The sequence below is a fragment of the Callionymus lyra genome, chromosome 15 (genome assembly GCF_982586985.1).
Source record: "Callionymus lyra chromosome 15, fCalLyr1.hap1.1, whole genome shotgun sequence".
NCBI classification, from domain to species: Eukaryota; Metazoa; Chordata; class Actinopteri; order Syngnathiformes; family Callionymidae; genus Callionymus; species Callionymus lyra.
This window is the reverse complement of record NC_141832.1, coordinates 13,903,407-13,924,340: the sequence shown is the minus strand read 5'-3', so window position 1 is coordinate 13,924,340 and position 20,934 is coordinate 13,903,407. Positions and strand designations below refer to the sequence as shown.

Sequence of the window (20,934 nt, the reverse complement as noted above, 5' to 3'; positions counted from 1 at the left end):
TGTCAATCATCTAATGTCATCAATGTGCCTTTTCTATATTTTCTGATTCACCTTCTGGGTTCAGATCTTTTAAATGAACTATGCTTAAAGCTGCTAATTTGCTTCTCTTGTCAGTAATTTAAAAATAGTTTACAATATTTTTTATCGTGCAGGAAATTGAGTCAAGTGATGGCGCCGGAGTTCCTGCTCGTTCAAGTGAAGTTGACGACTTGTCTTTTATTTTTATTCCATCGTTGTTATTATTGTTTTTTTTTTTTTTTATTAATTTCCGAAGTTCTGCTTCATTGGTGCTCCGCCCTCCAACGGCTTCGCTATGGGTTTACCCCGAGGCACCGCCTCGTCTCTGAGAAAGCTTAATGAACTCGCCACCCAGCAGGGGGCAGTACCTTCCTATAAAGGCGGGCAGTACCCGCCGCACTTTCTCCATTTTCAACTCAGCGAGAAAGCTCCTCGTTACAGCATGGCGGACGTAAGCATGAGCGTGGACGTAGACGTGTCTTTGTGTTTAACGTGTGACACCCCCCTGGGGAGGGGGGACACACATGTGCTCTGCTTCGTTTGTCTAGGCCCAGATCACGCGGTTGCGGATTGTGGGGCCTGCCGTATGCTTCCCGAGGAGGTCCGGAAGAGACGGGGAGCATACGAGGCCCGTCGGCGCACGCCGCATCCTCCAGCCAGGTCGTGGGCCGACTACGACGAGGAGGACGACCGGCGGTGTTATGAGGCGGATCCGAGCACCCTGTTCGGTTCCGAGCCGGGGGACGTCGAAGCGGTCGGGGGAGCCGGGCCGGCTCCTCGCTACCCGCTTGACGCCCTGCCGCGCATATTCACCGCCGCGGCGAACCGCATGGAGGTCGAGCTCCCCCCCGTGCCTCCACTCGCGCCACCACCGTTTACATGCGGAGTGAAGGTCGGGCGGAACGAAGCGCGCAGGCCTGCTGTTCCGGGGGTTATTTGTCCTAAGCTGGACGAAATCTGGGGCTACGCGCGGCGAGGGTCTGCCTCTCCCATGGCTTCAGGGCCTCCCGTAGGATCCTACGGACCCTATTGCCGTGTGGACGGGGTGGACTGGCGGCGCGGTGTCCCGGAGCCCTCGGATACGGTACGTGCCGCCCTCGACCCGGGGGCTCGACTGTGGCCAGGCCGCCCTGTAGCTCTGCCTAGAGCTGAAGACAGGTTGACGGCAATGTTGTTCAACCGATCCTACAAGGGGGGGACGCAGGTGGTCTCCCTCGCGAAAAACATGGCTCTCCTGTGCGGTGCGCTCGACAGGCTCACCGTGGACCGAGACGACCTTGGACCTTCGGAGTTGGAGGAAGTCAAGGACTCGGTGGCTGCGCTCCTCCGGATGTCGCAGGCGTACGCGATCCTGGGAGGGGGTCTACGCGACGCTGGACAGCTGGGCCACCGGCACCTGTGGCTAGACCTGGCCACAGCGCTGCCGGAGAGAGACCGGAGGCTCCTCCTGGACGGACAAATTACGGAGGACTCGCTGTTCGGTCCGGAGCTCCGGAACGTCGTGGCCCGGCAGGAGGCAGCGCAGCAGGAGTCGGCGCAGCTCCGCCATCACCTGCATGGGCGTGAGGACGAGGCGCGACGGGGGTCCGGCGCTCGGAGACGGAGAGCCCGTTCGTCGGCCCCATCAGCTGGTGCGGGGGGGAAGCGTCACCAGAGCCAGCCGCCCCAGCAGCACCAGCAGCAACGGCAACAGCCGCGGCAGGCGACGAGCGAGCGTCGCCGGGTTCCGCAGCAGGAGCCGGGGAGCCAGCAGCGGAGTCATACGAGTCATCCGGGTCATACCGAGACTGCAATACCGAGACTGCAATAACGGAGTCTGTCCACACGAATGAGGGGCAGACTCCAACCACATGTGTTTTGTTTACAGACGAGCAGAGGTCCGCGAGACCGGCTGAATCAGCTGTGTTTACTTCCGCGTCGACCAGCGCTCGTGCCCGACAGAGCGTGACAGCTGATGAGGTGAGTGGAACTTGTCCGGACATGTCTATGTTAACCGGAGGTTGTTCCTTCCCCCACAGCGCTGTCTACAAACACTGGCACCGTGGAGGACGTCACGTTTGGCGGCGGAGAAACGCCATGGAACTGACGCAACCTGGTGTTTTTACGCGCGAGTTTTTTCGCCGTTCTGAGACCAGGCGAGGGCGAGGAACTTCCGTCCCGTCTGGTCGATCAACTAGAGGTGCGTGGCGGTCGGATCTCACGAGTGACGAACAGGTCGGGACCGCCAGCGGGGCTGGAGAATGTACGGGACCGGGTGAGTGATGCGGTGCCGACGCGCGCGGGACCTAACTCACTTCAGCTCCGGGTTAATTCTCCAGCGCTTTCCTCCACATCGCGGGTTTTGTCAGCTCCGGTGACACTAAGAAGTGCTCAGGGAGTTGGGAAGACTTCCGGGGGGGGAAGGAAACACGCACGACGCGCATCTGAGGTGTCTCACGCGCACTTGCGCGCTTCTCCCACAGAGCCGGCTTTTATGTATGAGAGTGGGGGTTCTAGTGAATCCAACTCGAGTACATGCTCTGTGGATTCAAGAGATAGAGACGCGGCTTGTGTGATGCCCTTTCGTCTACGGCCCGTCCATGGGGGGCGGGCCGGAGGACTACCCAAGGTTCGCCAGGGCTGCGGTTCTGACAGAACATTATTCGGCTTGGAGTCGCCTGGTTTTACTTCTAGGACCCACTTGGCTGGGGGGAGTAATCAGGCGGGGCTATGCGCTACAGTTTGCCCGTCAACCCCCGCGTTTTTCAGGGATTCTCTGGACGCGTATGGTGGAGCAGGAGAAACTATCCTGTCCTAGAAACGAGGTGTCTACTCTGCTGCAGAAGGAGGTCGTAGAACTGGTCCCTGCAGCCGAGATGATGTCAGGGTTTTACTCCCGGTACTTCCTCGTGGCGAAGAAGACCGGGGGTTGGAGGCCCATTCTGGACCTCAGCTATTTGAACAAGTTCATAGCTACCCGCCCGTTTCGCATGTTGACGGTCAAGAAACTGCTTTCAGGTGTATGTCCAGGAGATTGGATGACATCTATCGACCTGACCGACGCGTACTTTCACATACCGATAGTCAAGAGACATCGAAAGTACTTGCGTTTCGCCCTCGAGGGTCGGGTGTTTCAGTACACTCGACTTCCGTTCGGCTACTCTCTGGCACCCAGGACCTTCACCAAGTGTGTGGAAGCGGCAGTGGAGCCTTTGAGAGTGAGTGGGGTAAGGATCTTGACCTATCTGGACGACTGGTTGATCCTTGCCAGGTCAGAGGCAGAAAGTTACGCTCACACACAGAAGGTGTTGAGCCATATTGCCACCCTGGGGTTCACAGTGAACCTCAGCAAGAGCGCTCTGACTCCAGTTCAACAGTTAGTTTACCTGGGGGTACTGTTGAACTCGGAGGAAGGATACGCGCGCCTCCCGGACGTGCGTATCCAGCCCATTCTCCGACTGACAACACAGTTGCGTGACAACAGCAGGCACTGTTATGTCCCTCCTGGGGCTCATGGCGGCAGCCCACACGGTTGTTCGGCTGGGCTTGCTGCACATGAGGGAGCTTCAGAGATGGTTTGGTCGTCTCAAGCTAGACCTCAAGCGGGAAAGAGGTCGGAAAGTGCGCCTTCCCGCTCGGGTTTTGCAGGACATCCAGTTCTGGAACTCTCACGCCAACCTCAGGCGGAGAGTTCCATTGGGTTGCGTCCTTCGTTACACTCAAGTGTTCACAGACGCTTCCCTGACAGGTTGGGGAGGCACCTCGGGTCAGGCCTATGCCAGTGGGGTCTGGAGCAGTCCGGTGCTCAGACACATAAACTGGCTAGAGCTGAAGGCGATTCACAATGTCCTGCTTCACCTCTCTCCCCAACTGTCACAGTCCAACGTCCTAGTATTTTCAGACAGCTCCACCGCCGTGGCGTACGTAAATCGCCAAGGTGGAGTCAGATCCCCAGCCCTTCTGTGTGTGGCAAGGAAGATTTGGCTGTGGGCGGACTGTCACCTGCTTTCGCTCAGAGCCCAGCACGTCCCGGGCGAGCTGAATGCAGTAGCGGACAGACTGTCGAGGGGGGCCGTCCAGGACGAATGGGGTCTGTCCGAGGCAGTGGCAAGCGAGATCTGGTCTCGATTCGGTCACCCGGTTGCAGACCTCTTCGCCAGCAAGGAGAACTTCAAATGCCCTCTTTGGTTCTCCCTCAGGGCTTCGGACCGGCCCCCACTAGGCGTGGACGCTTTAGCCCATTCGAGGTGGCCGGTCGGTCTGCTGTTCGCCTTCCCTCCTCCGCGGCTCCTTCTCCCCCTGATTCGGAGGACGAGGCGGGGGGGGCTGAGGTTAATTCTAGTGGCACCAGACTCCCCGGGGGCGCTCTGGTTCCCAGAGCTGGTGCGCATGCCGGTCGGGGCCCCGTGGGCCATCCCTTGGGGCCCCGCTGCCCTGTGTCAGGCGGGGGGGACACTGACAGCGCCCCCGGTGCTGGGCCGGCCTCTCAAGGTGTGGCTCCTGCACGGGACGAGCTGATCGGGACCCTGGACCCGGACGTTCTCCACACGCTGGAGAACGCCCGGGCCCCATCAACACTTAGGCTTTATGCCTCAAAGTGGGGGATATTCTCCCGCTGGTGTTCAGACAGGTCCTTGGACCCCAGCTCTTGTTTGGTCTCCGCTATCCTGTCTTTCCTGCAACATTTGCTGGATAACGGGCGGACTGTGGCGACACTGAGAGTGTTCGCATCAGCCATAGCGACGAGGCACGTCGGTTTTGAGGGTGCTTCGGTTCGCGCCCACCCTTTGGTGGCGCGTTTCCTGCGGGGTGCCTGCAGGCTTCGACCTCCTGCAAGGCCTTCAAGCCCTCAGTGGGATCTCCAGTTGGTACTGGACTCTCTCACAGGGCCGACCTTCGAGCCTCTTGACCAAGTCCCATTGGATATCTTGTCTTTCAAGGTATCGCTCCTTCTGGCACTAACAACCACGAAGAGAGCAAGTGAGCTTTGTGCCCTCTCCATTAGCCCTGAGTGTCTTTCCTTTGGCGTCGAGGAGTCTTCGGTGTCTTTGCGTCCTAACCCAGCGTTCCGCCCGAAGATTCTGAGTTCCTTGTTCCGGGCGACGACCTTCACGCTGCGGGCCTTTCACCCGCCGCCTCACTCGGACCCGGGTCAGGAGCGTCTCCACCTGTTGTGTCCAGTGAGGGCGTTGGCCTGTTACTTGCGGCGGGTGGCCGAGTTTAGGCGCTCTGATGCCCTTTTTGTCTGCCACGGTAGATGCCGGCGGGGAGAGGCTCTCTCCCCCCAGAGGTTCTCTCATTGGGTGAGATCGGCCATTATCCGTGCCTACCGAGCAGCGGGTGGATCCGCTCCTAGCGGTCTGAGGGCACATTCCACCCGTGGCGTGGCAGCCTCAGTGGCTCTTTTGCGGGGTGTGGCAGCAGAGGATATCTGCTCTGCTGCCTCTTGGGCGTCCACGTCTACCTTCGCTAAGGCCTATCTCCTCGACGTAACGGCGGGATCAGTAGCTCATACTGTCTTGAGCGCTGTTGTGCCCCCCTCAGGGCCCACGGCTCAAGTGGGATTGGACCCTGGGCCGGCGGGGCCCTAGTGATGCTGCTCCAGGAGCGGCGTCCAGCTGGGGGTACATTTATCCCGTCAGGCTTCGCCTTTTGGGTAAACCCATAGCGAAGCCGTTGGAGGGCGGAGCACCAATGAAGCAGAACCCCTGAGTTATCTATTATAACCTCAGGTTCTGCGAGTTGGTGCGAAGCCCTCCAACCTCGTCGCCCAGCGGCCGCCCTTCTCGCTGAGTTTTCAGTTGGAGAAAGTGCGGCGGGTACTGCCCGCCTTTATAGGAAGGTACTGCCCCCTGCTGGGTGGCGAGTTCATTAAGCTTTCTCAGAGACGAGGCGGTGCCTCGGGGTAAACCCATAGCGAAGCCGTTGGAGGGCTTCGCACCAACTCGCAGAACCTGAGGTTATAATAGATAACTCAGGGGTTTTCTTCTTTTTTTCTGTGATTCATTGTCTTTGCTCGTTCACAATAAGGCCTGTTCAACAGTGACGCAGATTTTTAAAAAATAACTTATATGCTGACTTTATCAATAAACTCACTTTTTTTTTTTTGAGTGCAGAACTTCTTGTTCGCTGCCTTGTAGTAGAAAATAATCAGCTTCATTATATTACTAAATACTAAAACAAATACTAAAAATAGCATTTTTAAGATAAAAAAAATGTATATATATATATATTTTTTATTTAAAATAAAGATTTTCTTATGCAAATTATAAATCCGTTAATGTTTGCTTTAATCATAATAAATAATATATGTAAAGTGCGGACCCTGAGGTAATTGAATTGCCCACACCTGCTCAATTTGAATTGATCGCGGACTTTTATTTTGAAAGGGCCGATCTCCGGGTCTCGACGGAAGTACAGCCGTTAATGTATCTCACCTGCTGAACTCTAATAACGGTACGTAAATATTTCATTTTAAAGTATAATACAGTCATTTTCGGTCGATGCATCAACGGTGTTTTAGGCATAAGAGTTATGGACATTTTCTGGAACCAACAGTCTTTTAATATTTCCCTGAATTATGTGTTTATTTTTGTTATAAAACGGCTAAATTGTTGCCGATGCTTGTATTGCATCAGCCATGTGGGAGAGCTCGCGCCACTGTGTGTATCTCTTTACACAGTGTTTTGTTAAACAAACGTTATTTAATTGTTGTAAACGTTTATGTGTAATATGTACGAGAGAAAACAACAGACATGTTTCTTACTATAAAGTACTGTTATGGTTATTGATATGTAACAAAACAGTGTCTTTATGCAATGATGGTCATTTTTATCAATGAATTAATCATTTAAATAATTTATTAAAGTTAAATTAGAAAATCTGACTCTAAAAACATGCATAGAAAAGACAAATTAACAGCCCAGATTGAACAAAAATGCCACATGTTGTTTAAATATACATCAATGGAAACATGGTGCACAGTAACAGTGTATTTGTAATGATTCAATTCATGACGTTGGCGTTGAAAGTGACGTAAAATGAGAGTCAACATGGCTGGTCGGTCTTGACCAAAGAAATTAGTGAGTGAATCGGTCGATTTAAAAGATATTTGGACTCGCAGATAAATGTTTGACTTTAATATAATAGTGGTTCTAATAAACATGTTACTCACCTTCGACGTTTTCGAAGAAGTTTTGTCCAGCAGAAACGTGGAAAAAGAGTTGTTGCGCGTGTACTTGGTCAATATGATCATTTCTATATTCTTCGTGAACTAGGATGTTCTACGTCATCAGTATTGGTGTAAAGTGGTCACACAAAAACATGGCAAACATAGTTGAACTGGGAATACTGCGATCCAGCAGCCATTCAGTTTTCACCATTAAGATTGTGACTTATGCTGGTATCCAGTAAATTCATTCATTTCTATACAATTATCATTACATATAATGATGACGAAGCACCAAGTTTCCCTACAAAACACTAGGGGGCGAGCCATTCTTGAATAGTTAATTCAAAGCAACATTTGTGGTAGTGTACATGAAAATATGGACACCAAGAGGATTTCTAAATACATTTGAGCATCACAAAGTAACATTGCAAAGAAGCAGTGGTTCTATGAGGGCTTAACCAGGTTACCAACCTGTATCTAAAGAAAAGTATAGAGATAACTTAGTTTCTCTAAGCTAGTGTCACTGCCTTTAACATTAAATTACCTGCTTTGCCCTTTTTTCTGCTTAGTTTGTTTACAGTTTATTTGGTTCCATGCAGGTTGTGAGTGACAGAATAGAAGAGAAGCTGCTGGACAGGTGATAGCGTGACAGTTGAGAACACAGTGCCACCCCTGAACAGGTGTGACAAGGTGTCACGCCCAACTTAAAAATATCATGGCTATTGTTTTCTTAAATCTGTACCAACAACTTTTCCAATGCAATGCTGAGTTGATGTTTCATGGGCTGATGAGGACAAGGTGTGCAGTGAAGATTCATCAAAGTAATACTTTTTGGCAAAATGACGGAGAACGTTGCATGATGAGAGATGATGAGCGTTTATGACGAAATGTTCATATCACGTTTAAAAAAAAATATTCTATCACTGTTTCACGGTATATAACAGGGTTTTTTTTTCTCATGCAAGAGTTTTCTTACCCGCATTTTCTTTTAATAAGAAAATAATTACTGCAGTCGGTTGGCTTAAATCAATGGTTCTTAACCTGGGTTCGATCGAACCCTAGGGGTTCGGCGAGTTGGTCTCAGGGGTTCGGCAGAGCCTCTGCCACGGCGGTTCGGACACACCCGAATTATCGTGTAAATTCGTGATGACAGACCCTGCTTGGCCATCATTGGCTACAGACGATAATGCTACACTGCTTGGCCAATCAGTGCTGAGGGGAATTTAGTGCGACTGTCATGGTAGTACGTCACGTTATTCCTTTGTTAATATTTTAATCGGTACTAACTATGTTGGGAAAAAGAAGAAAGTGGACCGACAAATATGTACAACATGGATTCACATGTAACATGGAACGTGATGGGAGTGAGCGTCCTATCTGCAGGATTTTCAAAGCCAAGTTGAGCAACTCTAGTGTTGCACAGGCAAAACTGAAGGAACACTTCTTGAAGCTGCATGGAGACGGGGAATACAAGTAATCACATTTTATTTTTCATTAAAGAGGGGTTCGGTGAATGCACATATGAAACTGGTGGGGTTCGGTACCTTCAACAAGGTTAAGAACCACTGGCTTAAATAGCCCATACTACTGTCATAAGGGTTGTATCATGTTTTGTTTTCATGTCCAGACACACGTTAAAGAATAACCTCTTCAGTTTGGTGGCAGTTATTATGTTAAAGATGAGAATGATAATGGTTGCAGTCAAAATGGAAAAAAATGTTTGGACATAGTTGCATAATCAGTGCAGTTAACCATCATTATTACAGGAACCTTATCTTTGACGAGGTTGAATGTGATTCCCATTTGAGAGGGTGCAGATTGAGCTGTGGATCGTTCATCGTCGAGCCAAAGGAAAAGTTATTTTATCTTGTTTTTGTGTTTTAATCATTTTATCTTCGTGTTTATATTCAGTTGTCATGTCTCATCAGTAAAAAGCTAGATTGTAACCATTCAGAACATTCTGTACAATTATCATTACATATAAATGATGACGAAGCACCAAGTTTCCCTACAAAACACTAGGGGGCGAGCCATTCTTGAATAGTTAATTCAAAGCAACATTTGTGGTAGTGTACATGAAAATATGGACACCAAGAGGATTTCTAAATACATTTGAGCATCACAAAGTAACATTGCAAAGAAGCAGTGGTTCTATGAGGGCTTAACCAGGTTACCAACCTGTATCTAAAGAAAAGTATAGAGATAACTTAGTTTCTCTAAGCTAGTGTCACTGCCTAACATTAAATTACCTGCTTTGCCCTTTTTATGCTCAGTTTGAGAACAGTTTATTTGGTTCCATGCAGGTTGTGAGTGACAGAATAGAAGAGAAGCTGTGGTTTGATAACGTGACAGTCGAGAACACAGTGCCACTCCTGAACAGGTGTGACAAGGTGTCACGCCCAACTTAAAAATATCGTGGCTATTGTTTTCTTAAATCTGTACCAACAACTTTTCCAATGCAATGCTGAGTTGATGTTTCGTGGGCTGATGAGGACAAGGTGTGCAGTGCATGGAATTCACCTGGAGAATCCAGTTAAGTGTCTTCTTCTGCACCACAGCCTTGGACGAAGAACAATCATCACGTCCTTCTTTCCACCGTGAGCTCCCAGAACCAACCGGAGCGCAGCTTCTTGTTCTTGCTTGAAACAGCAAAAATGGTGTCCGCCCCTAAAATCTGCCAAAGCTGCTAAATTGTGGACAAATCAATGGAGTGTAAGAGTGCTGACTGAAAGTGGAAGACAAAAAAATCAGTAATCTCAACCTTCAACAAGGTTAAGAACCACTGGCTTAAATAGCCCATACTACTGTCATAAGGGTTGTATCATGTTTTGTTTTCATGTCCAGACACAGGTTAAAGCATAACCTCTTCAGTATGGTGGCAGTTATTATGTTAAAGATGAGAATGATAATGGTTGCAGTCAAAATGGAAAAAAATGTTTGGACATAGTTGCATAATCAGTGCAGTTAACCATCATTATTACAGGAACCTTATCTTTAACGAGGTTGAATGTGATTCCCATTTGAGAGGGTGCAGATTGAGCTGTGGATGTGGAGGGTACTTTATCTAAAACGTGTTTTCGGCTAAGGTTGTGAAGCAAATTGCTAGTGTTGTCGATGCCGGCTAACACTTTTGCTCGATAGCATTGGTAAGAGATAGTTGTTTTGATCGCGTCTTTCATTCTGAACCAAACTTCCACACTACACACGTGGCTGCTCTTGTGGTATTAGTTAATCTGAGGCAACAACGTGTGCTTCGCTTTGAGATCTCTCGCCGCAGACGCTGTGTTGTTGGTGTGCAGCAGTGAAATAGGTCCCCCGTAGAAAAACTTGATCTTTGTTTGGTGATATTCACCGGTATAGCAGTATATGAAAAATGTAACCATACAATTTTTTATTTTCCTCACCAAAACAATTTATTTTTCATGAACATCCACAAAAGTTTGACAAATTAGAACAAGACAGTAAAATACTGAATTTGCAGTGGTATATGAGTATAGTACAAAATACTGAACCAGTCCTTGTCCACTAGTTCAGTAGCAGTGGGTATTTGTGACATTAGATGCAATTATTACAGGGATCCTCTGGAAGCAGCTAGAATTTGCTGTTGGCTCGTAAACTGTTTCCTTGCAAAGAGGCAAAAGGACACAAGTGTATGATATAAGTGCATAAGATTCTGTCACAATTCTACATATTTCATCGTGGTTAAGGCTGGATTCCCAGGAACAAAATGTAAGGCTATTGATGAGCTACTTCTTAGTGATGTTGCAGGCTACCAGGCCCCTGAATGTGAAGCCCAAGTAGAACGTGATGTTTTCATTGCTGTGAGGCACTGAGCGTGCATGGAGGGGCAGAAGGCTGAACTTCCTCTTTTTGGGACCAGCCAGGTAGACGATTATCTTCAGTCAAACCGGACACTTTTTTCAGTATCACTGCAGTCTCAGGCCGCATCTACACTCTCTCAACATCGGTAGGAACCACCACCACCACTTTATCTGTGCTCCTGCCCGCTGGTCCTCATCCTGTCCACTCCAGTCCACAGAGACCTGAAACCTCACAACATCCTGGTGTCCATGCCTAACGCACATGGACGTGTTCGGGCCATGATCTCGGAAGGTCTGGGGTTCCTGGGACGGAGGGCTGGATCGCTCCCGAGGTTCTCAGCGAGGACTGCAAGGATAACACGGTTAGTGGTGCTTTTTCATCCGTTCCAAGATTCAGAACCCAGAGTTCACGCTTTTACCTGCAGAAGAAATAAGTGCTTATCGGAGATTATTTGAGGAGACGTCTACAGATGAGCTTCACAGGCATTGATGTTTATATCATTGATTTGTTAGCTGCGTTTACAATGCAAGTTGTTCCCCTCACAAGATCTCCTCACACCTGTAATGTTTGAGTCATCTAGTGATGTTTAGATCTATGTGTTTTATTTCTGTTAGAATTGATCTTATAAATTTTGTTTTTTTGTTTTTTTTTTCAAATATGTTTATTGAGACATATTCAACAATGTATACATTTTCACACATGTAATATACTTTTTTGTTTTTTTAACAGACAAGGGAAATTCAGAAAAAAAAGATTTTCGTTTCTTTTCCCCCCAATCAGAAAATAAAATAGAAATAGAAATAAAAAAATAAATAAAGTAAAGTAATACATTAACTAAAAAAAAAGTAAACAACACACAGATAACAAACCAAAGGTGTTTTTTTCTTTTGAAATGCAGTGTATACATCAAAAAAAAGTTTGAGCATTTGAATTCAATATGAATTTGATAAGAATACCCGTGTGCTCCCCTCCCTCCCCACCCCTCCCCGGCTCATCTCACAGTACTGATGGAATGACACGTAAAAATATAGTTTCTTCTCAGTCAGGCAGTGCCTGAAGTTCAGTAAAATATTCGATGAAAGGTTTCCATTTGATATAGAATGACTCTGTAGTGCCTCTTAATGTGTATTTAATTTTTTCCAATTTAAGATAGTACATTGTTTCTCTGAGCCATTTTGGTATTGGTGGAGCATCAGATGATTTCCAGCTCTGGAGGATGCAGCGTCTGGCAAGCAGTGAAGTAAATGCAACCATTTCTCTCTGTGCGGTGCTCAGTCCACTGGTGATGTTAGGTGTACCAAAGAGAGCAATATATGGACAAAGTTTCAACTGCACGCCAAGCACTGTGCTCATGATTGAAAAATATATGGACCAAAAAATCTGAATTTTTGAGCATTAAGAAAAACATGTGTGAGAGGTTGCATGGAGAGCTCTGACATCTGTCACATACATCAGTAATGGTGTCGTAGATCCTCGACAGTTTGGACTTTGAGTAATGAACTCTGAACAGAAGTTTGAATTGGATCAGTCCAAGTCGAGCACACGAGATAGAGGACCCAACCATACGCAATGCCCTCCCCCAGTAATCCTCAGTGATGCGCATCCCCAGCTCCTCCTCCCATCGCTCCCTTGTTCCTGTATCTTCTGTGCTGATTGACAGGATAGAGGCATATAATTTAGAGATTGACCCCCTCTGCTGGTGATTAATTGTAAGAAACTCTTCCCAGGGTTGATTGGGAGGCAGTGAGGGAAAGTTTGAAAAAGTTTTGGAAACAAAACTTCGGATCTGAACTGTGAAGCCCGTAGCTAATATAATGTAGAAAGCTCATTAAAATCGGCAAAAATGTCATTTATGTACAAATCTTTTATATGTTTAATACCTCTATCCTGCCAAGCAGCGAATGAAGAGTCCAACACAGAAGGAGGAAACGCATGGTTAAGGCTCACGGATGTAAGAGGAGAAACATCTCTAAACTTAAAGTGACGCCTGAATTGAAGCCACATTTTAACTGTTTGTGAACAACTGGATTATTTGTAAATTCTGAAAGTTTTAAGGGAAGTGAAGAATACAACAGAGCTGTCATAGAGGTTCTCCGACAAGACGCCAGCTCCATATGACACCAAGAAAATTTTGACGATGCCACATAGAAGCCAATTTTTTGAATGTGAGAGGCCCAGTAGTAAGCTTGAAAATTTGGTAGAGATAGACCGCCATCAAATTTGCAATTTTGAAGAATTGCCTTTTTGATCCTCTGCGTTTTTCCAGACCATAAAAAGAACTTATTATCTTATCAATAGTGTTAAAGAAGTACTTGGGCAGAAAGCATGGCAGAGTTTGAAAAAAATACAAGAATTTAGGAAGAATATTCATTTTGACCACATTGATTCTACCAATTAATGAAAGGGGAAGACTGGACCACCTACGGATGTCAGATTTCATCTCTGATATTAAAGGGGTAAAGTTTGCTGAAACTAGTTTACATATAGTTGAAGTAACATTGACCCCCAAGTACTTGAAGCCAGTCAGATTAAATTTAAACGGGAAATTGGACGATTGCATTTGTTGTGCTGAGCCATTAATAGGGAAACAAACACTTTTATCGAGTTTTAATTTGTAACCGGAAAATTTACCAAATTTGTCCAGAATGTTCAAAATCACAGGCACACCAACAGCAGGGTTTTCAACATAGAGAAGCAAGTCATCAGCATAAAGAGAGAGTTTGTGTTCTTTTCCATTGCGTATGATACCTTGAAACCCTCTTTCAGACCTCAGTGCAATAGATAGCAGCTCGATGGATAGAGCGAAAAGTGACGGAGAGAGTGGGCAACCTTGGCGAGTTCCACGTTCTAGACCAAAATTATTAGACTTGATATAATTTGTGATTACACTGGCAAGAGGCGAAGAATACAAAAGACGTATCCAGGAAATGAATACGTCCCCAAATTTGAATTTTTCTAAAACGGAAAAAAGGTATGTCCACTCTACTCTATCCAAGGCCTTCTCGGCATCCAACGATATTGCAATCTCTGGTTGAGCCTCAGTCTGATCAGAGTAAATGATATTAAATAAAGTGCGGGTATTGAAGAATACCTTTTATGAAACCATTTTGCTCTTCGGATATTATGGTAGGCATGACTTTCTCTAATCTAGTAGCGAGGATCTTTGCTAATACTTTGACATCAGAATTTAGTAGAGAGAGCGGTCTGTAAGAGCCGCACAAGCTCGGGTCTCTGTCTTTCTTGGGTAGTATTACAATTTGTGCCTGGGTAAACGTTGGAGGCAACGTGCCAAGCTCAAGTGATTCATTGAACACAGATAGTAATAGTGGGGCTAATTTCAATTGAAATGTTTTAAAAACTCAATAGGGAAACCATCATGTCCAGGGGCTTTGTTTGATTGCATATTTCTAATTGATTGTATGATTTCTTCTAGGGTCAAGGCTGCATCTAGTTTTTCCCGTTGAGTTTCTTCAATTTATGGGAAGCACAATTTGTCCAGGAAGTCTCTCATTACATGATCATCCTCCGGAAAATTTGAACTATATAAATCCGAATAGAAGGTTTTAAAAATATTATTAATGTCGATGGGGTCGTCTGTCAATGAGTTATTTTTGTTTCTTATTTCCATGATATGACGAGAGGTTGCTCGCCTGTGGAGTTGATGAGCCAATAATCTGGATGGTTTTTCCCCATGTTCGTAATAAGTGCCGCGACTACGGAGAAGTAAGCGTTCTGCATCTTTGGTAGATATCAGATCGAACTCTGCCTGCAAGTCGAGCCTCCGTTTGAACAACTCTGGAGTTGGATTTTCAGAATATTTTTCATCCAGATTACTTATGTCAACAACAATTTGTGAGACTCTAGCATTTAATTTTTTTTTTGTATGGGACGAATAAGAAATTATTTGGCCTCTGAGGTAACATTTTAATGTCTCCCATAGTAAACTATGAGAGGAGCAGTCTTTACGATTTATGTCCAAAAAATCATCTATTGATTTATAAATAAATTTACAGAAGTCCAGATCTGCCAGTAGAAGTGAATCAAACCTCCAGGGTGGTCGATTGTGCCTGTGAGTGGACAAATTTATATCAAAGATCACTGGAGCGTGATCAGAGATAACAATACTTAAGTAATCCGAATTGGATACGAGAGGGTTCAAAGTCTCATCTATTAAAAAGCAATCTATTCTTGAATATGAATGGTGGACTGGGGAAAAGAAAGAGAAATTCTTGGAGGAAGGATTCCTGTGTCTCCAAGGATCAACCAGACCACTCCGAATAGCAAAATCCATAAACATTTTTGACATTGATGACTGTGTCTGTTTTTTAGAGCTAGAACGATCTAGTGTATTTTCCTGGACACCATTAAAATCCCCACCTAAGATTACAGAGTGAGAGTCTAGGAAAGGAAGACCACTAAGTAATTTCCCTGCAAATGTGGCATCGTCAAAATTAGGAGCATAGATGTTTACCAAGAGAACTTTGGTTTGCATGAGGGTACCAGCAACGATAACATACCTGCCATTTATGTCCGCTATTACCTTTGTGGCTGTAAACTGTGTTCTCTTGTTGACAAGAATGGCGACCCCTCTAGCTTTTGAGTTAAAATTTGAGTAGAATATTTGACTCACCCAGGGGTTCCGCAGTCTATTGTGATCTTTAATTCTCAGATGCGTCTCCTGCAAGAACACTATGTCACAATTATTTTTTTTCAAATGAGTGAAAACCTTGGATCGTTTGATGGGCTCCCCCATTCCTTTAATATTCCAGCTAAGAAACCTCAGCGGCCTCCCTGAGAAGTGATTTGTGTTACTCATAAGCAAATGCTGTGTACATTAATAAGTGAGACGGTGATGATGAGCCGAGGAGAGTCCCTTCCCCTTTTCCCCGAAAACCAACAAAAACAAGTGAATAAGAAAAACAATAAAAGTTAAAAGAAAAAACCCACAAACCCAAACAACACGCAAAGTCTCCTCCAAAAACAAAACTGGAGTGACGGCCGTGTAAAACCCACTAAGTAAGAAAAGTCGTTCATAATAAACGAGACGGAGTTAGTTTACCAACCCACAAAAAAAAGTTAACGCAACTACCTCAAATGAGTGGCCCCCGAAATCTGGCCACATCATAATAGAGCGCAGATGAAGAAAAAATTCAAATACAAATTGTTATTATCCGAAAGATACTTGTAAATCGTATTAAGATTCATAACCATATTTGCAAGTGCAAAGAACAATATAACAAGAAATGTAAAAATGAAATGTTTCAAAATAGAAATCTTATAAAAACTTAATATATAACATTAAACCATTTACCACTTTTCAAGCTGTCAAGGAACAGAAACCTGAGTTATGCAGCAGCACAGACACCATCACTTCTCACTCAATATTTTTACGTATTTTGCTGCTTCATCGGCTGATGTGAACTCCCTCTCAGTCCCGTTATGTGTGACCCGTAGGCGGGCAGGGTACAACAGACCATACCGAACTCCATCCAGAGCCCGTAGTTGTTGACGTACCTCGTTGAATGCAGCCCTGGCTCAGGCTACCTTCGCGGTGTAGTCAGGAAAGATCAACAAGTTATTGTCTCCAAACCTGATGCGTCCTCTCTCCCTGGCCCGGCGCAAGATGTCAGCACAGTCTCTGTGGTAGTGGAACCTGACGACGATGGGACGTGGACGATCCCCGGGATTCAGTTTCGGTCGTAGTGTGGGACCGGTCGAGCTCCGGCATCGCCTCCAAACCGAACGCCTCCTTCAGCATGCTGGACACCACGGATGTAGAACAGCTGTCGGGTCCCTCCGGAACGCCCAGGATGCGGACGTTGTTACGCCGTGATCTCGCCTCCAGGTCCTCACACTTATTCTCCAGTGTCGTCACAACCGTCTCAAGACGCTTCACTGTGGCTTTAAGTTGAGTGATGTCGTCGGAGCAGCCAGAGAGAGAAACCTCCATTTCCCCCACAGTAGACCTCAGGTCCGCAATGTTAGCATCAACCGCTGCTATGTCGCTAGCCACCTTAGCTTTAACAGTTTAAGCTTTTCAAAGTCCATCGTTTGACAATGGGTTGAATGCTCGGAGCTAGCCGGGCGCTCACGCGAGGCTTCGGCATCAGCAGGCCTCGACTGTTGTTGAGTCGAGTTACCGCTCCTGGAGTTCTTGGTGCCCTTTCCCGACATCTTTGGTTAGCCAACAGGTTTAAAGTGCTGGTTTAAGTCGTTTTCTTCAGCGCTAATGTAATTCAATTTAAAGTTTTACTGAAAGATTTCGGGAGCCTTCTCCAACACGTCCTACTCCATTGCTGGCCAAACCACGCCCCCATAAATTTAGTTTTTGATACTTTTTCCAGATCCCATTTCTATACTAAACCCATGTTTTGTGTTTGTTGTGTTTATTCTTACCATCAAATGCGACCTCTTCCAGACCTGCTCCGTGGACATCTTCTCTGCCGGTTGTGTGTTCTACTACGTGGTGTCCCAGGGATCCCACCCTTTTGGGAAATCTCTACAGAGACAAGCGAACATCTTACTGGGCACTTACAGCCTCGAGCACCTCCAGTCCGACGTGCACAGTGAGAAAACCAGACTTGGAAAAGTTCTCGTGTCTTCGCTCGGCTCTGAACCCAGCTCCTGCTAACATGTGACATCGTGGCTCAAGACCTCATCGAGAATATGTTGAGTGAGAAGCCTCAGCAGCGCCCGTCAGCCGAGTGCGTCCTCAAACACCCGTTCTTCTGGAGCCTGGAGAAAGAGCTGCAGTTCTTTCAGGTGTGTTTTTTTTTTTTTTAATACCAGTCAGTCGTGTCTTCGCCTCCCTTCATGAATCCTCATGAACTTAAAGAGTGTTTTGAACAAGTTAATTTGGTTCTATTTCAGGACGTGAGTGACCGAATAGAAAAGGAGCCGCTGGACGGACCGATCGTCAGACGGCTGGAGTACGGCGGCAGAGCGGTGGTGAAGGGCGACTGGAGAGAACACATAACGGTGCCACTGCAAACAGGTAAACGTCTGACACGGATCCTTCAACTATCTTTACTTCATTCAATCTTCAGGATCAGATACGAAATACATTTTTCGTCTTAACTTTAAGTCAAAGAAAATGTAAGCGGGCATCTCCACTGGTGCTGGAAAACATCCCATTCTGTTACGGTTGCAGATGAATACCACACAGTGATTACTAAAGGGTTCCTGGGAATAATCTTAAAGGACATTTAAAACAGGATCTGAAAAAATACATTAATTTGCCCTAAAATGTCGGAGATATTTAACCCGAAATTTAAACTTCAAAACATGTAAGTAAGTAATTTTTATTTATATAGCGCTTTTCCAGACCAGGGTCACAAAGCGCTTAAACAATCCAAACAATATTCAATAAAGTATATACTTTAAAGATCAAGATAAAACTGATAACACAACAGGAGTTCCAGAAAATCAAGGAAAAGCCTGAACAAATAAAAACGTCTTAAAATGTTTCTTAAAGGAGTCAGTAGATCATCAAACACAGAGGAAGATCGTTCCAAAGCTTAGGAGCAACAGTCTGGAAGGATTTCTCTCCTCTGGTCCTGAACCGTGTGAGAGGAACCATCAGTAGCTTATTATAATGTAGTGGATATTTTTAATTTTTATTTTCAAATTTGCTTCACGGTTGACTAATAAAGATTGATTAAATGATAAAACAAGTACAACAATTGTATTTATTGATATGTTTAATGTTACAGAGACTCACGGAGTGAACTCATCATCTCATAATGTGCACTATGGATTTTTTGTTACAAATTAAAATAATAAAAATACAGTAAATGAAGTCAAATAACTGTTTTGTTTTTTCATCTTAAGATTTGAGGAAGTTCCGTTCCTACAAGGGTGGCTCGGTGCGAGACCTTCTTCGGGCAATGAGGAACAAGGTTTGTGTTGTTCTTTGACACAAGTAAGACTTTCTTCACTTTCTATTCAATCTCCTTTCTCTTTTTTCTTCAGAAACATCATTACCGGGAGCTGCCACTAGAGGTTCAGGACACTCTGGGTTCCATCCCCGATGACTTTGTCTCGTATTTCACCTCACGGTTCCCTCACCTGCTGATGCACACATACCTGGCCATGCGGACCTGCACACAGGAAAGGCCTTTCTTGCCTTACTACTCCACTGCTGAGCAGTTTTTAAAACCCGATGCCCTCCACACGCACCCGAGGCCGCGGGTTCACACGTGTGCTCCAGCACCTCCGTCCCAGTCGCAGGAGTCGACACCAGAATCGGCGTTGATCGCTGAGAAACTCTCTGGTCCCTGCGAAGAACCGGAGCAGACACACCTGCACTGCCAAAAAGAGTCCCCCCAGACGAGTGAACCAGAGTGAACTACAAATGTTTTCACCCAGCACAAAATAAATGTCGCTATTGCCTTATTTATGGAGGAGAAATGGAGCCGGGGTAGATGTTCTGTGTGCTGGTGAGGACCAGGCCTGCAGTGCCTGGGATTCACCGGCAGAATCAGCTGTCGACCCTCCAGTCAAGTGCCTCCTCTTGTTCCCAAGGCTTTCACGAAGATCCATCCGCACGTTCTTCTGACGCCCAGGAGCCAACAGGGGGCTGGGTTCAGATCTTTTAAATGAACTATGCTTAAAGCTGCTAATTTGCTTCTCTTGTCAGTAATTTAAAAATATTTTACAATATTTTTTATCGTGCAGGAAATTGAGTCAAGTGACGGCGCCGGAGTTCCTGCTCGTTCAAGTGAAGTTGACGACTTGTCTTTTATTTTTATTCCATCGTTGTTATTATTGTTTTTGTTTTTTTTAATTAATTTCCGAAGTTTTCTTCTTTTTTTCTGTGATTCATTGTCTTTGCTCGTTCACAATAAGGCCTGTTCAACAGTGACGCAGATTTTTAAAAAATAACTTATATGCTGACTTTATCAATAAACTCACTTTTTTTTTTTTGAGTGCAGAACTTCTTGTTCGCTGCCTTGTAGTAGAAAATAATCAGCTTCATTATATTACTAAATACTAAAACAAATACTAAAAATAGCATTTTTAATTTAATTTATTTAAAATAAAGATTTTCTTATGCAATTTATAAATCCGTTAATGTTTGCTTTAATCATAATAAATAATATATGTAAAGTGCGGACCCTGAGGTAATTGAATTGCCCACACCTGCTCAACTTGAATTGATCGCGGACTTTTATTTTGAAAGGGCCGATCTCCGGGTCTCGACGGAAGTACAGCCGTTAATGTATCTCACCTGCTGAACTCTAATAACGGTACGTAAATATTTCATTTTAAAGTATAATACAGTCATTTTCGGTCGATGCATCAACGGTGTTTTAGGCATAAAAGTTATGGACATTTTCTGGAACCAACAATTATTTAATATTTCCCTGAATCATGTGTTTATTTCTGTTATAAAACGGCTAAATTGTTGCTGATGCTTGTATTGCATCAGCCATGTGGGAGAGCTCGCGCCACTGTGTGTATCTCTTTACACAGTGTTTTGTTAAACAAACGTTATTTATTTAGTTATTGTAAAAGTCTGTTTAATATGTAGAAGAAAACAAACTTGTTTCTTACTATAAAGTACTGTTACGGTTATCGATCAGGAAAAATAAAAATACTATTTACTTTTAAGGGAGTAATGTAGTAGGTATGTGTGTACGATTTAATTTAATATTAAAGTAAATACGTTTCCAATGATATAAGTATCATGTCACTGTGATATATACGAATAAAGTTATGGTAAAAATGTACATAATTCTGGTCAAGCTTCTTATTACTAAGACAATTGTTCAATATTTTAGGTTTAGATGACCCCCTTCAGATCCACTGGGGTCAGGCGGCCACACTTACCCGTGGCAGACCATCATATCTCCCCAGAGACATCTGTACTCTTGGCCTGGAAGTGAGAGAGAAGATGCCGTTCTGTTTGCACCTCACTGTGAGTTCAAATGTCATTTTAAATG

At 45.4% G+C, this 20,934-nt stretch overlaps 1 protein-coding gene across 1 annotated transcript; it reads left to right on the top strand.

Moving 5' to 3' along the window:
* Positions 1–460: 460 nt before the first annotated feature.
* LOC148065013 (serine/threonine-protein kinase/endoribonuclease IRE1-like) lies at positions 461–19,368 on the top strand. The gene is made up of 8 exons (XM_087808365.1): positions 461–487; positions 9,442–9,548; positions 11,282–11,351; positions 17,409–17,556; positions 17,625–17,752; positions 17,861–17,984; positions 18,821–18,888; positions 18,962–19,368. Exons 1-8 carry the CDS (start codon positions 461–463, stop codon positions 19,334–19,336), a joined length of 1,047 nt encoding a protein of 348 aa, XP_087664491.1. The 3' UTR covers positions 19,337–19,368.
* Positions 19,369–20,934: the final 1,566 nt, after the last annotated feature.

Bases quoted from the DNA above. Each gene is read 5' to 3' on its own strand.
- LOC148065013 (XM_087808365.1), top strand. From the start codon at position 461: ATGGCGGACGTAAGCATGAGCGTGGAC. The intron at 9,549-11,281 runs GTGTGACAAGGT...TGATCTCGGAAG, and splicing joins ACAGTGCCACTCCTGAACAG to GTCTGGGGTTCCTGGGACGG. The intron at 11,352-17,408 runs GTTAGTGGTGCT...GACCTCTTCCAG, and splicing joins AGGACTGCAAGGATAACACG to ACCTGCTCCGTGGACATCTT.